The sequence below is a fragment of the Cyprinus carpio genome, chromosome B12 (genome assembly GCF_018340385.1).
Source record: "Cyprinus carpio isolate SPL01 chromosome B12, ASM1834038v1, whole genome shotgun sequence".
Lineage (NCBI taxonomy): Eukaryota > Metazoa > Chordata > Actinopteri > Cypriniformes > Cyprinidae > Cyprinus > Cyprinus carpio.
In genome coordinates, this window is record NC_056608.1 from 19078241 (window position 1) to 19096711 (window position 18471).

An 18471-nucleotide genomic window follows, 5' to 3' on the forward strand; every position below is an offset into this window, starting at 1 on the left:
TAGAGTTTATCTGAGGATAGTGTAAGATAAATTCAGCAGATCACACGCACCTGCAGTGCTTCTGTGAATGGATAAAACAGAAAAACTATAGGCTTACATAAAAAGTAATATAGGCATATACACTAAATATATTTCACTTAAATCATATTGACAGATTAACGGAACGAAAGAAAATATGTGCTAAATTTACGGTTAATTGTGACACGTTAATTGTGACAAGTTAAATATCTTAAAAGTACTTTGATGTCTTTAAAGTGTTGATGGATTTTTTTATTTTTTATTTTTATTTTATTTTTATTTTTTGTAGCCTACATTTGGCCAAAATCTAGAAAAGATGATGCTGTATTGGCTGTGACTAAGTGCAGCGGGTTATTGGCTAACGTTACCAGATCTCTCTTTTTTCCTTTTCTTTTTGAGTAAAGAAAACACTGTACTTTATAATTATTATTAGGCAAATTATAGGCAAAGAATTTAAAAATAACATTATTAACCGGTATTTCTTCCACCCGAACCGGTTACAGAACGGTAATAATATCAGAGGAACGCAGGAACAGAAACGTTATAATATCGATTCTGCTCGGAGAGAACAGATTAATTTTTGTTTTTTTATTTCAAGCCCTGGTTTAAAATACATTGATTTCATACTAAGTTAAAAAGTAATCTCACAATACAGACAACATAGATACTGTAGATCAGAAAATGATGCAGAATAGAATTAGGAAATGTTGCAAGCCTTACTCAAACAATATAGCTGTGTTCTAATTGACTTGGAACTCATTTCACTGCATTTATTTTTGTAAAGCATCTTGTGGTTCCAGGGTGATATGCAGTTACTGGTGGGTAAATATCCCTCTCCGTTTCCTGCGAATTATTGATGTTACCTTATTCCCTATGTTGTTTGCAGTACCCTTCGAACTGAACATGTTTGCTCTCTTTGGATTTGAATCGTACTTTAGATGACAGAAGTCCTCTTTACATGGCACTTATCTCCTTTGACTGGATATATGTCTTTGTGTGTGTCCAGGGGCATCCCTAAAGCCTGGTCATGGGCTCATTTCGGGCAGGGCAGTGGCCCGATCCAATTGGATGCAGTACAGTGCACAGGCAATGAGCTCTCTCTGGATGAGTGCCGTCACAGCGGATGGGAACAACACAACTGTGACCATATGGAAGACGCTGGGGTGTCATGCAATCCCTATACAGGTCTCATCCTATACACAGACACACACATACAAACATTACAGTTTCTTTCCTTTGGAATACCTGATTCTAATTGGTCTTCCACAATATTCTGTGAAGTTTACCCTAATAGAGCTAGTTTTCCCTAGCAAACAGTTTCCTACATTATGTACCACTGCTTGGTCTCTGTGTTCTCACATTAAAAAATAATTTAGACTCTAATCAATATTTCATGTCCACTTATTATTTATCTGGTAAGTAGTCATGTAAATGGGATGATTTACAGCAAACAGGTTTTATTGAAAAATCAACCCCTTCAGGATAACATAAGACTTTGTTTCAGTTATTATTTCCATCGGCAATAGAGAAACTGTGAGAGGAAATGTGTGTATATCGTTTGTGTTTGCATATGCATTCAGATGGCGTGGTGAGACTGGTAGATGGTGATAACCCATGGGAAGGTCGTCTGGAAGTATATCACTCTGGGGACTGGGGCACGGTGTGTGATGACAGCTGGACGGAGCAGCACGCACAGGTGGTCTGCAGACAGCTGGGATTCAGGTGCTATTCTTTCATCCTGCTGATAGTTGTGAATATACAGTAAGATGTATTACTTAAAACTGAAGAATGATATACTGTCAGAAAAACTTGAACAGTTGGGCCTTGATTAACTTAGATTTCATAGAAAAGACATTTGGTAATGTAATTTTTTTTGTGGAAATGGTGATACCTTTTTTCAAGATTCTTTGATGAATAGAAAGTTCAGAAGAACAGCATTTATTTGATATAGCTTTTTTGTTTTTGTAACACTCTTTTGAGTCTTGTAAGTTTAAATAAAAGTTTTAAAAATCTAACTGACCTAGAACTTTTGAATGGTAGGGTAAATTTAAATAAAACAATTGCCAAAAGCTCACAATAAATAATTTCATATATTTTTTTAACATTGTTGCATTAATTTAAATACATAGTTACAGTTATAGAGAAACAAACAGACGTATATAAAAAAAAACTTTAAGAAGTCTGCAAAAATTTACAAGATTTGTGCAAGTGACAGAGACAGTTCTCAGCAGACTGTGTTAACAGATCAACTCTGACATTTTTGCACATGCAACTAAGTTTATCCTACACGTTTTTATACATGCAAACCTTCAGTAAATTAGTGCTTTAAATTAGGAACTTAACTTAAAGGGGTTTGTTTTGCAACCGGCTGCAGGGATTTAGTAATTAAATTCACATAGAAGTGTCCTACACAACAGTAGTGCCCAATGTGGGCGTATGAGTGACTCTATGGGATCTATATGTATACATTAAGTATTTTGCGGGAGAATTTAAAGTGGCTTTATGTTATTGGGAATTTATCATGAGTGTGTGTGTCCATGTAGGGGTGGTGCAGAGGTCGCCTCGGCTGGTGCGTTTGGAGAAGGAGCAGGGCTGATTCTGCTGGACGATGTGGAGTGTGAGGGGAGCGAGAGCTCTTTGCTGGAGTGTACACATAGTGTGTGGGGTCGACACGATTGCGCTCATAGCGAAGATGTTGGAATACGCTGCCACAGGGTAGAAAACAATGAGGTCCCACTGGCTCCAGAAAGTACTGGTAGGTAATCTTCAGCACACACCAACATATGCGTCAGTGTGTGTGAGTAAGGCTTTGTGTGAGGCGCAGATATGTTTTGCTGATAGACTTCTCTGTGTGCACCGCTTTGACCCTTTCTGAAATTCAGAGGGGATCTAAATGTCACTTGTTGACAGAGGCCAGGAATGAACGCAGCCATTGTTGTTTCCCAAGCGCTTGCTTTTATTGATAAAAACTTCCATTTGAATTTCAATAAAGTATTGTGTAGCCCTTGGCATCCACAATGCTACCTTTGGCATTTGACGGTGTAACATTAGAGAAACATGATTTTTTTTCCCCCAAACAAACACAATTTCAATCTAAACTCCATTATCATATAACATCTACTCTTTTTGCTCCCAGTCTGTGACATTTTGAGTATGTTTGAATAGGTATGTTTGAAATCTTAGGTTCAAATGGCAAGATTCATCAAGATGTGTGTGGTTGTGTAGTTAGTTATAGTTGCTTATAATGTTATAATGTTCATCTAAGCGTTGAAAGATGATAAACCATGTCAAAATTCATAATTATATTAAATCTAAAAAAGTTCGCTTTTTGTTTAAATGATGTTTTGTTTGATAAAGAACATTACAACCCTTGATGGAAAAAAATAAAAAGGTACTGTAATTTTCACTTTACTCTAATAGACTTTACATATCACAATTGTGATCCTGGACCACAAAACCACAAAAAAGTGTAAATTTTTCGAAATTGAGATTTAAATACAATCTGAAATCTGAATAAATAAGCTTTCCATTGATGTATGGTTTATTAGGCTCGGACAATATTTGGCCGAGATACAACTATTCGAAAATCTGGAATCTGAGGGTGCAAAAAAATCTACATACTAAGAAAATCGCCTTTGAAGTTATCCAAATGAATACTTAGCAATGCATGTTACTAATCAAAAATTAAGTTTTGATATATTCACGGTAGGACATTTACAAAATATCTTCATGGAACATGATCTTTACTTAATATCCTGATGATTTATGGCATAAAAGAAAAATTGATAAATTTAATCCATACAATGTTTTTTTTTGGCTATTGCTACAAATATACCCCAGCGAGTAAATTTATTTTTTAAAGAAACCAATACTTTTATTCAGCAAGGTAACATTAAATTGATCAAAAATGATATTAAAAATATTTAGCTTGTTACAAAAGATTTTAAATAAATGCCATTCTTCTGAACTTTCTATTCACCCAGAATCCTGAAAAAATGTATCACCGTTTCCACAAAAATATTTAGTAGCAGAACTTGTTTCAACATTGATAAAAATAAGAAATGTTTCTTGTGACACAACGGCGGCTTAATTATTAGATTTTTCAAATAATATATTTAAAATATATTACCAAAGAACATTTTGTTATTTTAAATTGTAATATTTTATAGTATTATTGCTTTTACTGTATTTTTGATCAAATAAATTTGACTTTTCAAAAACATTAAAAAATCTAACCACCTCCAAACTTGTGAATGGCAGTGTATATAAAAAACAAACTTGAAAAAAAAAATCTTTATTTGTCATAAAAACATCTTTATTTAACATCATCATCATACATCATACATACAAACATCATAAATGAGATTTTATATCTTACAATAATCACCTGTATATGTCTCATAATGTAAATGTATATCTCAAAAACTCTTTCTTATTCTAGACTCTCAATTAACTCTTTTATTATTAACTCTTTTTTTTCTCAGAGGGCAGAAACAGGCTTCCATATCAAAGTAAATATTTACTCATTAAAAAAAACAGTGAAAATTAAAATTATAAAAGCATGCAGAATTTGTCAATCCCCAGACCTCTTCCCTGTTACCTTCTTTTTTACAGACAGAAATAAAATTTACAGAAAGCAGAATACACAGTGGACATTATATTGTATTTTACACAATATTTAATCAAAATTTGAGAAATGATAACTGTAAGCAGAATATGTAGACAACACTGTTGTTGTTTAGAAACCAACACTAGGGGGAGCTAACACTTTTGTTATTTTATATTTTGTTCATTATTTAGTTGAACACACGTACACAGGTATTTATATGTTCGGTTTCAGTGACCTGGTGCTGCGTTTGCGTGTGGACAAATGGGTAAACCATATAGAAAAAGCTGCTATTTTGAAAATACCTGCGTTCGTGTGGACAGGGCCTTAGTTACTAGCTGGTGAACTACAGCCCTTGCATCTCCTCAAACCATCTACCAATGATTTAAGCGCTACACGTAGCTCACGACAGCGCAGGGTGTAAAACAATGGGTTGATTCCTGAGTTCAGCAGACATAGTGTACTGCAGAAGGCAAATGCCCTTTTTTGTGGTTTTGAAAGCTCTGTCGTAACTACGTCTGTCATCATGAAGGAAAGGACAGGCAGCCAACACACTAACAGAATCAACATAACACATCCAAAAGTCTTCGCCAGATGGATATCCAAACGCATGCGTGCTACCTCTGGTTGTTCAGCGGACATGTTGCCTTCATGTTTGTGGGCCAACCACACGATCAGAGCATAGGCTACCAGTATAAGGATGATCACCAATAACACAAGACTAGCAAAGAATGCTAGATAGTAACGATCCACATATGGAAAGAGATGGGAGCATGATAGACACGTCTGACAACTCCAGCCCATCAGAGGAAGGAAGGAAATGAGGGCAGCCACGACCCATAATGTCACAATACCCACCAAGGCTCTTTTACGTGTCAGCAGCACCTTGTAGGTGGAAACCTTGTAAATGGCGTGATAGCGGTCAGCTGCCATCACTAGGAGACTTCCAACCGATCCTGTAAACGCCATGGTCACGCCAGCCAGCTTAAGCAGATACTCTGTTTTCTGAAAGGAGTCATCTGGTTTAAAAAGGTGGAAATCCAGGAAGCTGATGGTGTAACAGCAGCAAGCAATAGTGTCAGCCAGTGCTAAGCTGCCCATAAACAGGTAGGACGGATGTCGCCGCAGGTTCCTAGAGCATGCTATGACAACCAGAACGAGCACATTGACCAGGAGACTGAGAGGTGCGATCACCAGACAGATGGTGCCAATGGCCACCTTCTCTGTGCTGTTTAGCACAGCGTAGATATTTTTGCAGGAAATATTCATCATTTGAGTGATGGACGTCTGAAAATACAGTATATTATATCATTATAGATTTTCTCAATTGTGACCCTGGAGCACAAAACCAGTCATAAGGGTCTTCTTATACATCATCTGAGAGCTGAATAAATAAGCTTTCCATTAATGTATGGTTTGTTGGGATAGGACAATATTTGGCGAAACACAACTATTTGAAAATCTGGAATCTGAGGGTGCAAAAAAATAAATAAAATCATCTTTAAAGTTGTCCAAATTAAGTTCTTAGCCACGCATATTACTAATCAAAAATTACGTTTTAATATATTTACAGTAGGATAATTACAAAATATCTTCATGGAACATGATCTTTACTTAATATCCCTTAATGATTTTTGTTATAAAAGAAAAATCTATAATTTTGACCCATACAATGTATTTTTGGCTATTGCTACAAATATACCCCAGCGACTTAAGACTGGTTTTGTGGTCCAGGTCACAATTTGCTTTTGTATTTTTTTTTTTTTTTGTGTGTGTGTGATGTTTTACTTACCTGTATGAATCGGTTATGAATTGTGCTTCTTCCTGTTGTGTTGTGTGGTCTGTTGTCACATCTAACCCAGCACGTTGAACAGAAAGACAAAACCGAACTTAAAATACAGACACACACAGAAGCTATACAAACTTTTTTTAGCAAATAGCAGATTTGTGCAGATCAGATATTTTTCTCTGTCGTGACTACATCTGTCATCATGAAGGAAAGGATTTCCTTTATGGTTTTCCATTTCCTTTAGAGGGCAAATATCTACAAAGTTTAACGTCTAACTAACTGCCTTAACAACAGCAACAGCAATGACTAATAATAATAATAATACATGTAATAAATGTAATAATAATAATTATAATAATAGTGAAGCTCCTAGTTTCATCAGAAAGTAAATTAGTCAGCTAAGAATAAAATATATTATGAATTATTTTATGTAAATGGAATGGAATGCACTAAAGAACCAAATTTGGAAAGCAGTGCAAAGCAGAGAAAGGGAAGCAGAAATGAGAGATGATGAGTTTGAGGGAGGTAAGACTTGATAAACAAACCACTGTACATCCCCAGCCAGACAGTTCTCAGACATCAGAGGAAAAAGTCTCAGGAAAACCTGTCAAGTCTGTAGAATTGCAATGTTGGCGAGAAAAACAATTATGTGTTCTGTACTTTCAGATATGAAATTAATATTTAATTCACTATCTCTTGTTTAGGACAGTACATAAAAGGTTGGCAGTAACTATGGCTGAGATAACTATTTGCTATTATAGGCAGTACAGTTTAATAAATATGCTCTTTATTTTAGTTGCAGCCATAAAATGACTGGTTTCTTGAAATATTGTAGTTGTAAATTCTTCAAAAAGATGTGATTATTCATTGTTATCATTGTGTAATGTAGAAGAATGCAGATATGCAAGAAAAATTCTCTCTGCTTTTATTATTTCCACACAGGTCCGTACCCATCATTGGGGTCCCCAAGGTCCGGACCTCAGTATTTTTCCCATAACAGAAGTTGTAAAATAATTACCTTATATTAGTTATGCTTTGGTGCTGCAAGGATAAAAAGCCAAGATAACAGATCTTTTCATCTGAGATGCCTCAGTGGTAGGGGTGTGCGATATATATATCGTCTGAGATAATATCGTAATTGCTGTTTTTTTTAACGATGTGCGATTTGACATTATCGAGTAAACACCCCTACAGAGCGCACGCATACATTATGTGAAGTCTAGAATAGTGCGCGTGTGCATTTAGAGTGCGTTCTTTCACTGCATGATTGTCATATTTGAAAGCATTTAACTGAATGATAAATGTGTGTTATGATAACTAATATGAAAATAAATGTAATTTGGTTATATTAGATGTCTTTTATCTTATTTAACTGTAATCATGATAATCATGAGCCTCAACATCTTTTCACCCTGTTTATTTTAATAAAACTTCTTGCAAAATGTGGTGTCGCACATGACAAGTGTGCAAATTTCAACGCTATCTCATGACCAATTTGTACGTATTTTACAAGGTCGCTAATTTGTACGAAATTGTACGAATTTGTACGACCTCACATGTACGATTTTGTACGATTTTCTAGAACCCAGTGACGGGTTGGTTTAGGGGTGGGGTTAGGTGTAGGTCATTCGTAAAAATTAATAAAAATAGTGCAACTCGTAAAAAGTAACGATTTAGCAAAAACTCTGCTTTAAACTGCTTTGCGTTTCTCTGTCAGATAACCTTACGTGCTTGATGCACCCTAAACAGCCACACAGCTCATAGCCTTTATTTTTTCGCCACCGGGTGAGAGCAAAGCTAATTATTACAAAACGATTGTTTATTTTTTTCATATATATATATATATATATATATATATATATATATATATATATATATATATATATATATATATATAATTTCAGTTTTTTTCAGTAACTGTTATAGTAACTGTTTATTTGAGTTTTTCAGTTATTTTGACATTTTTATTTTATTTCAGTTTGTTTTTCAACAATAATTTTTGTTAGTTTTAAAAAATAACCTTGTTCCATGACATTTACATATAATAATACATAATATATTTTATTCTTAGCTGTTGACTAATTCATTTCCTTTCTGATGAAGGTAGAAGCTTTACAAATCCATCTGTCACAAAAGCAAGGTTGAGTTTTTTTTAACAAGTGGAAGATCTGTGGTTAATGTGGTTGTCGACATGATGCACTACACTTTGCTGTTGACAACCACATTAGGCTGTTACTTATGTGTGTCTTTTTTATTTGACTTTAACATTCCATGAAAAGACATGCACAACCCAATATACCTTGATTATGCAACATATCTGAGTGAATCAGGATACAGTATTTAATGAAGATAATGCAGTGCAGGACTTTTATGCATTAGGATTTGCTTGAATTGTAACAGTTGGGATGTTACATATTAGAGAATGAAGGGAGGGAGGGGTTATAAAATAACAGATATTCAAGACGATAACTGAAAATGAAAGCTTTTTTTCTGTAACGTGCACTGATGAGTTGTGTACGATAAGATCATGAATGTGTATTAAGAATATAAATAAATAATAAAAGGTCTATTTTGATTTCATGTTCATTTGATGTTATGAAACCTTACTATTCGTTCTAAAAATAGAAACGTTATTTTGAGGTTCAGCCTTTTCACTGACTGTTAAAATCATGTGCATAAATGTCATGTTGTGGTTTAAGCTACACTGCCAGTAACAGAGCCTGGTCTTTTACTCCTAATACATTATACAAGACTGAGGTGGATGTGCTTCTTTTGTCTGAAACAAAATAAATTGTAGTCTGCAATCACACCAAATTTTTTAAATGTCTTCCAGTTCAAACTGCCTGCATTATAATTAGCTTATAAGGAGAATTAGTACTGAAAATTAGTTACCTTTTTTTTTTTTTTTTTTGAGGTTCACTTTTTTTTCTGAACATGCACAGTACTCCAAGTGACAAAATCGAAGCTCTGTTCTCTATTTTGCTTGCTTTTCTGTGGTTTCAGGGCCTCTGGTACGATTGGCAGGTGGCGACAATAGAAAAGAAGGCAGAGTAGAGGTGTTTCTCAACGGAGAGTGGGGGAGCGTCTGTGATCATGGCTGGAATGATGTCAATGCTGCCGTCGTCTGTAGACAGCTCGGATTCACGTACGGATCCGTTTGTGCCATTTTAACTCAAAATAGCTCAAAAGCATCTCATCAGTACTGTGGAATATGATTTATTATTTCTCTAGCACGATGAATGCAGATAACTGCTGAGTAGAAGAAAAGTCTCTGAATGTATTTTTTTTCTCTGTGGCAGTGGGGTGTCAAAAGCACGACCAATGGGTTATTTCGGAGCAGGGAAGGGGACCATCCATCTGACCAACGTGAGGTGCACTGGGAAGGAGTCGTTCCTCGGAGAGTGCCCTTCTAAAGGACAAGACAGCCACGCTTGTAAGCATGGACAGGATGCAGGTGTGGTGTGTGATTATTTGCCGGAGCCAGAGGCTGACATAGCAGTGGTGGGCACACACACCTGCGGTTTGAGAGCCGGCGCTGAGAGACGCAGCAAGAGGATTGTCGGAGGATATAAATCTCTCAGGTTAGCAGTCATCTAGATTTTACTGCTGTTGAATCAGTTCTTGAACACATATTGTGGTCATTTATTTTATTGCATATAATTTAAAGATCGTGCTTAATTTAAGAGGTATACTAATTCAACCCAATAAATTTATTAAAATGACTGTAATTGTAATTAGAATATAAATAGTTTTGAACAGCTTTCCAGATACATGCTTTACTTTTGAATTGTTCATAAGTTCTTTGATTGTTAAAATTCAGTGCTGACACTGTACTTTACTGTCTGTTTATTCAAACTGTTCTTTTACTTCAGATAAATTATAAACTTATTTTCTCTTTCTCCATCTCATCCATCGTGTTTGTGTCTTTATGTGCATGTTTGTGTTTATGTTTGTGCACATATGTATACCCCACAGGGGCGAGTGGCCCTGGCAGGCGTCCCTGTGGCTCAGATCTCAATCTAAAGGGAATCAGCCTCTGTGTGGAGCCACTCTCATAAACTCCTGCTGGCTGCTCACTGCAGCGCACTGCTTCAAACGGTAAGAGAGACACCTGCTGGACAACAGTGCTATTAGCGGCTACCGATTCTGACTCCATAATCATTTTTAAATGATTTTGATTGAATTGAAATTACAGACAGCACAAAAATAAGTGGCCAGTTTAGAAGCACTGTGAATTGTGAACATGTCTTCCAGATGTCATCTGGCACAAATACATTTAATTTAAATGTTAAAACTTTCTGAAGCTTTAATTATCTACTAATTACTGTATGTTTAGAAGTTTGGGGTCAGAAATTTATTTATTCGAAAGAAATTAATACTTTTTTTCATCAAAGACAAATTCAGTTGATCAAAATTATCAGTAAAGACATTTATAATGTTAAAAAAAGTTTTGTATTTCTAAAAAGTCCTGTAAGAACTGTTTAATTAATAAGAAATGTTTCTTCAGAGCCAAATCAGTATATAAGAATGATTTATGAAAGATCAATTTACATGGAAGACTGGAGTGATGCTGAATATTTCACCATAGGGATGAATTACATTTTAAAATATATTATAATAGAAATTGGTTTAATGTTTCACAGTATTACTCATTTCTGTATTCTGTATTTTGATCAAATAATATAAAAAATCCTTAGTGAGTGTGAGAGACTTCTTTCAGAAACATAAAAAAATCATATCAACCCCACAATTTTGAACGTTAGTGTGAGTATTTATGTGTACAAATCATTGCTCTGTAATGAAGCAGCAGTCGTGCTCAGTTTTGGAATAATTAACATGAGATTAACATGCTCCTGTAAATCAACACTAAAGTAACACTTAATTAAAATGAGATTAGCAGTGGATTGATTGGAATAGTAGTGCATCATCTGTAATATGAATGAATGTCTTGATTCTACAGGTTTGGAAGTGATGCTTCACGTTATGTGGTGAAGCTCGGGGATTATCACACGAAGGAGCAGGATGATTTTGAACGTGTCCTCTCTCCAGAGCGCATAGAAGTGCACAGGAAGTACCGAACGGAGAGCTGGGAGCATGATGTGGCTCTGATCCGACTGAAGGGCTCCGAGGGGAAGTGCGTGTCCTTTAACCCTCACACTAACGCAGCCTGTCTGCCTGCACCCGGCAGTAAGTGGGGCAAGAGACCTGCATCATGTGTCATCACTGGCTGGGGAATGACAGGTAATGTTGGGTTCTTCTTACATGGGTACAATTTGGGCATGACACGAAATACATTTTTTATTTTTTTTTAATGTTATTTTATATAAAATACCATTCAAATGTTAAGAATCTTTAAGATTTTTTAAAAATGTTTTTTAAAAGAAGTCTATTATGTTCTCCAAAGAGGCATTTATTTAACTAAATAAAAAATACAGTAAAAACAGCAATATTTTGAAATATTGTTACAATTTAAAAAGAACTGTGTTCTATTTAAATATATTTTTACATTTAATTTATTTTTGTGATGGCCATTGAGTGTCACATGATTCTTCAAAAATCATTCTAATATGCTAATTTGGAACTCAAGAAATATTTCTTATTATTGTCCTTTTTAAAAATAGTTTTTGCTGCATAATATTTTTGTGGAAACTATGATAAACGGTTTAGGCCAAGTAAGATTAAAAAAAAAAAAGAAACTATGATAAACAAAAAAAAGAAAAAAAAAAAAAGTTAATACTTTGATCAAATGTTACAAAAGATTTTTATTTCAAATTTAAGCTGTACATTTGAATTTCTATTCATCAAAGAAACCTGGAAAAAATGAATTCAAAATCTGAATATTAAAATGATTTCTGAATGATCATGTGACACTAAAGACTGTAGTAAATGGCTGCTGAAAATACATATTTGCCATTCTTTTACAACATATTATATATAATAACAGTTTTTTATTATTATAGTATTATTTCACAACATTACTGTTTTTACTGTAGTTATGACCAAATCTATGCAGCCTTGGTAAGCATAAAATACTTCTTTCAAAAACATAAAAAAAAAAATATATAATTACAAACGTTTCAAATGTCTTCATTCCATGTTATTCTAAAGAAAAAATGGTACAATTTTTAATCTTTTAATAGTTATTATAAAAGTTAAAGAGATAGCTTTCCCAAAAAATGAAACTAAACAATTTTTTTTTTTTTTTTTTTCAAAATATCTTCTTTTGTGTTCCACAGAAGAAAATCATATAGGTTTGGAACAACATTGGGACATTTTTGAGCAGCTGTCCCTTTAAATGGATTGCAAATGCTGTTTCACCTTTTGTTTTCTCTCATTTTTCAGACACTGAGCATCCCAGCACTCTTCTTCAGGCCTGGGTTCCTCTTCTGCCCTCGTGGCAATGTAAGAAGCGCTACGGCGAGCGTTTTACTAGCCACGACATGCTGTGTGCCGGCAGTATGACATCTGACCTCAGAAAGCATGCTGACAGCTGCCAGGGCGACAGCGGGGGTCCGCTAGTGTGTCAGGGCGAGGCAGGGCGCTGGGTACTGACAGGGGTCATTTCCTGGGGTCACGGCTGCGGTGACCCCTCGTACCCAGGTGTGTATTCACGGGTAAGCCGTTACCTGCCCTGGATCGAACAGGTGACGCACAGCACCGCCCCTCTCCAGCACTGAAGCACCAACCTCTTTCTCTGAAAACCACCCTCCCCATCACGCTTCAGAGAACAAGGACTCTATGACAGGAAAAACAAGATCCTGAGAGTGTTTGACACCTGCTATAAGCTTTCAACACCCTGGATCTTAATTCCTCTGTATTCTATCTGTACAGTTCAATTTTATGTCTTTAGCATTTAGAGATTAGGATCTTTTCATACTCGCAGACTGAGTCTGTGAAGGTTTCATTCATGTAAGGACACTGTTCAATGACCAGTGTGATGGCAAATGGACAGTTTACCTCAAAATTAAATTTCTGTCATCATTTAGTTCCAAACTCGTATGTGGATGAATAAACGATGATAGGATTTTCATTTTCGGGTGAACTGGCTCTTTAAAAGAGTGTGATTCTACAGTGCATTTAAAATGTTTGTAGTGCCGTCCAGAGGCTGCAGTGCATGTCAATGTATGTATTGTATTTAAAAGCCATTCGATGCAGCTGCCCAGGCCTTCTGCATGGTAGAGAATGGTAGCATAAGCTCTGCAAAAGCAGGTTTATTTCTTATTCTGTGGGGCGGAAGAAAACGGAATGGATTTCTCTACTATCCTTATTTAACAGAAGGCTTGAACTGCACCTCTAATCTTCAAGGAAACATTTAAGTGTTGTGGATTAGACAAGTCAAATGAATCACGTAGGTTTTTTTAGATAGCGACAGTCGAGGTGATCTTTAAAGCCATGTGTCTTCTTTGTATGTCATAAATCTTGTACGCATTTAGTAGTTTTGATTTTAGAAGTTTTGATTTTTATTATGTTATTTATGGTATTTGTTTATTTGGTTTATTATGTATCAGTATTTATGAGTACTGGTTCTTAAAGATTATTGAATATGTATGTTGTTTTGTTTTGTCTCAGTCTTAGTAGATGTTTTAGGGCATAAATGGTATTTTAAATTCATAATATTGAATAACCTAATGTGACTTTTCTCTTATTTGTCAAGGTGATTTATAATACAATGTGCGTCTTTATGTAAATGCAGTATAACAATTGATAATGGATTTTGTCCATTCAAAGGGTAAAATCGAGGAGTTTCTCATTTCTAATGCATAGAAAGAACAAGTTTGGGACAGTGACTATATTTTGGTTGACAGTCAGCTTAATGAGATTTTATTTTGTAGCATTCCTGCACTTTGTTCTGTGAACTGTGTGTTTTCATCCAGTGGGTGGCGATATTGTGATGTTGTTTTTTTTTACTCAGTTCTGTTCTGTACACTATCTAGAAAAGATTCTTCAGTCCATTTCATATTTTAAACCCCTTCTGACTGTTTCTTCATCAGAAATTCAGTGTTATTCACGTAAATAATGCTAGATTTTTGTATTTCACCTGCAGAGAAAAATGTAAGTAACAAGGGCTCTTAAAAACAGGTCATTAAGAAAGGCAATAGGCAAATGTAATTAGGAAGTGACATCACAGATGATGATGATGCATGGCAGAGAATGTAAAAGCCAAGTGCTTCAAATAAATTCAAATTTGTAAATCCAGTTTTATTAAAGTGATTGCACATTTGGACTTGAACTATTTCTAGTCGTGTAAAATTTAAATGGCTGAGGCAAAAGTATTATGACATTTAAAAACTCTGAATCATTACTTAGGTATATCTCATTGGCTAAATTTTTGCTCTATTGATGCCACAAAAAAGAATCGCTCCCTGAAACACTGACGCAGTTTACTGCAAGATTTGAAATAAAAGCCTGTTCTTAAGATTAATAAATTATATTCAGCCTGCTTCATAATTAATGCATATTGTCTTACAAATTCTTATAATAACCTGGTATTGCCTGCTAAATTAGTTAACAGGCATATATTATTCATGTGTTCTTAATGTTAGTGGAACCATGCCTTCCGATGGGCCTGCATACTTCTACAGCATTATATTGCTATAAAACCATTAGGCCTACACATTCATAGTGGATTCTCAAGAAAAAAAGAACGGTTTGGTTTAACTCTCAAAGCACTACTTTTTTTTTCGTTTCTTTTTTTGCTTAGTAGGTCTTATACCTATCCATTCTGGAGTTGTATTAAATGCAAACTGGACTGAACTGAGTGCTCCTCCTCTCTAAAGACTAACTTCTTTCTGTGTTTTGGATGGTGCCTGCTTAGATCTTCAAAAGCCATTCTAAAAGCAAACTACACTGGCCTTTCAGAAGACTGTTTAAAGTGGCCAATCACTGCATCATCAGCGCTTTGGGACTCTTCATCAAGGGCCGTGATAAGGAGCTCATCTCCCCGACACACTGGAGAGGGCTGATGTCTGTTGCATGTCATGCAAGCATCTGTTTGTATGTTGATGTTCTCAGTCATTACCAAGTCTCTGATTTTCTGTAAAAAAAAAAAAAAAAAGCTTTGAATATTTTCATGTGTGACAAGTGCCAAAATAAAGTGACCTCTTCTTGTGGCATTCTATTGCTTCACATGGTTTTATTATTTATATTTATTAGAAATACATCTTTGATAATTATTTGATAAATTTGAAAGGGATTAGAATTGGATTATAATAATAAGATATTATACCACTGAACTGTTTTGTGCTGCAAAAATGTATTTTTTTGTTTTTGTATGGCAAATATTAATTTTTTTGTTTTATTTTTTGATGTTTGGCACATAATAAATATATTGATGAAAAAAAAATTAAATATGCAAAAATGCCTTCTACTGTAATCCAAATTTACCTAATTTACCTAGCACATATATATATATATATATATATATATATATATATATATATATATATATATATATATATATATATATATATATATAAACTGTGCCTGTCACTCATAAAAATTACTAAAATGACGCTAACAACGAATAGCTGATTCTAGCTTAGCCTAATATGGTCGTTTTTCTACAGATTTAAAACAAAATCAAGTAACTTACATTTTAAAATGTATTTATTCATTTATTTTGCACATTTTTATTTAGTTATCGCAGCTATGAACCATGATTTTGTACTTGGTGATTGGTTAGCGGGTGGTATTGCTCATTATAGACAGCATCTGATTGGACAAAAATCTTTTTTAAGAGTAGCCTACATAAATTTAATATATAATCATTATATAATATATAACATTAGGCTATACATATATGTAATCCTTATATAGATATATATCGATATATTAACAATAATATTTATTAGATCTATTTATTTGTTTTTAATGTATCACCTAAACACATTATTCATCAGATAGAATGTTTCATTTAAAAATCACCTTGTCATTCTGTAAAAACAGCTGGTAGGTAGCGCACCATGACAGGGGTGTAGTGCATGGATGGAGGAGCTCAGAACTTTGGGCTGTTTTGAAGAACCTCCCCGCGCGCCCGTCAGCTGCTTTCGCTCACTCGGCGCGGGCTGAAGATGGCGGAGCAGCGCGAGCGGCGCAGGATGCGCTCACGAGACATCAAAGTTCTTTCTGTGGCGTTCAGTTGATTCGGATTTTCACGACCGCTCTCATAGTGGCCATTTATAAAGGTAAGCGGATGAGTGCTGTATTGCATGCGCGAAGTGTAGAGCTGTTTGCTTTCTCTCGAAACACACACACACACACACACACACACACATACATACACACACACATAGATTTGGCGTTGACTTCAGTTGCAATGTGGCAGTCCGACAGATGCAAGAACAACTCGCCTTCAGCCTGAAGCAATGCATGAGGACTAGAGTGTTGCGTGACATGTTCGAAGAACAACTGGGTATGTACTTGTTTATAGATTGAAGACAAAGCAGTGCTATTATTTGCCAAGTTGTAATGTTTACACCACCGTTTCCTTGAGACTATCACATTCTTGTCAGTACAAGACAGAGGAGAGACCTGTCAAAATGTTTAAATGCCCCTTTAAATGGGTCTGTCGTCTATTTTTATAGTTTGTGTTAAGCCTTTATAACTTAATAATAGAAACGAAGAGGCTGTAGCGCATTTATGTAGTGGAATGGGGTTATTTATTTGTAGCAGAGATTGACAGATTTATTTGACCGATAACAATTATTTTTATATTTAGTAAGCGTCAGATAAATTGTAAACATAACCGATTTTTTACTTTTAGACAGTAATGATGAGTAGATTACAAAACAAAGATATATTCATTTGATAAATAATATAATAATTACTGTTTTGTGATCTAAATGTTAGCAAATTTTCATTATTGTTTTGTGCTAATGCTAATTATTAAAATTATTAAACTACAGATTTTTGCTTGAGAGTGAATGTTGTTAAAATTGCAGCTTATTAATCCAAAAATAATATATTAAATTTTTTATAATTTTTTTATATATAGCTATTTTTGCCTGTAAATGCCATTGTTATTTAGAGAATGATCATATAATACCCAATATAAAAGAGCTGCTATCGGTTCAATATCGGTTACAATATATCATTCAAACCAATTATCGGTCAATCTCTGTTTCAACAGACATTTGTTTGCAGTTATTTCCATGTAATTCAAAGCACAAACAAACCTGTTGATGTTTCTTCGTTCTAAAACCTGACTTGTACTGGCTGTAATTGTTTTGCTGTGTGCATTTGGGGTATTGTCAGCGTGCAGTCTGTGATATTCTGCCAAGGTGTGTGGGAAGTTTTTTCTTGATGTGTTTTTGTTTGTGTTATGCACATCAGATATGTTTTAGAGAGAAAAGAGGAAGGTGTGCAGATGAAGTTGATATTTACTGTCATTCTGACATAAGAATATCGGTTAAATGACATATTTTAGAGCACAAGGCCTGTTTGTTTTTAAGATGCTTGTTAAAATTCTCTGTTTTGAGGGAATAGCTGGACTGTATGATTAGGAAAGCATCTGTTTTCTTCCCTGTGAAGCCTCACGGCTAGATAGTTTCACTGGCTGTGCATCCAAGCACATTCATTTCTGTGATTTTACGCTATAAATTATGAGTCAAATGAAAATTAAGTCTCATTTAATATACTGTTGATAAGATATTTGTGGTTCCATATAAAAATGAAACGTGGGTGAATCTAGAGAGGAAAGACACAAAAGACTATTGAAGTTTTGAAAGAAATGACTACCATTGCTGGTGGAGTGATGGCACATTTGAAATGAAATTATGAAAGTCGTTTTTTAGACGTTTTAGCTTCGAATCAGTAATTACATTCGGCAGCTATTGAAACAGGAGAAGAGAATAATAAAAGAGCTTCCGCCTCTTTTGAAATGAACCTATTAATGCCTCTCATTCGACTGAGGAACCCAATGAGTGCTGGTCAGACAGCTGAAGATGAATACTAGTCATTGAGTGTCTCGTTGATGTCCTTGATGAGTCAGATATGATTAAACGTTGCTCGTAGGCTTCATTTTGCTTCATGAAGAGCTTAATCAGTGCTCAATAAAAGT

The 18471-nt window shown here is 34.9% G+C and overlaps 2 protein-coding genes across 2 annotated transcripts in view; one reads left to right on the top strand and one right to left on the bottom strand.

Annotated features, from left to right (window-relative positions):
• Positions 1–13827, top strand: part of LOC109099964 (neurotrypsin-like) — a 33633-nt gene extending 19806 nt beyond the window's left edge. Inside the window, exons 7-14 of the mRNA XM_042735885.1 lie at positions 1025–1203; positions 1599–1740; positions 2562–2773; positions 9417–9558; positions 9713–9994; positions 10389–10511; positions 11374–11654; positions 12756–13827. Coding sequence (XP_042591819.1) covers positions 1025–1203; positions 1599–1740; positions 2562–2773; positions 9417–9558; positions 9713–9994; positions 10389–10511; positions 11374–11654; positions 12756–13090 — 1696 coding nt within the window. The 3' untranslated portion in view covers positions 13091–13827. The remainder of the gene's footprint in view (positions 1–1024; positions 1204–1598; positions 1741–2561; positions 2774–9416; positions 9559–9712; positions 9995–10388; positions 10512–11373; positions 11655–12755) is intronic.
• On the bottom strand, positions 4952–5994 carry LOC122139113 (cannabinoid receptor 2-like). The gene has a single exon (XM_042734872.1). It carries the CDS (start codon positions 5894–5896, stop codon positions 4952–4954), a length of 945 nt encoding a protein of 314 aa, XP_042590806.1. The 5' UTR covers positions 5897–5994.
• Positions 13828–18471: the final 4644 nt, after the last annotated feature.

What these genes read in the sequence shown, in the direction of transcription:
- LOC122139113 (XM_042734872.1), bottom strand. Translation starts at nt 5,896, where the DNA reads ATGATGAATATTTCCTGCAAAAATATCTACGCTGTGCTAAACAGCACA.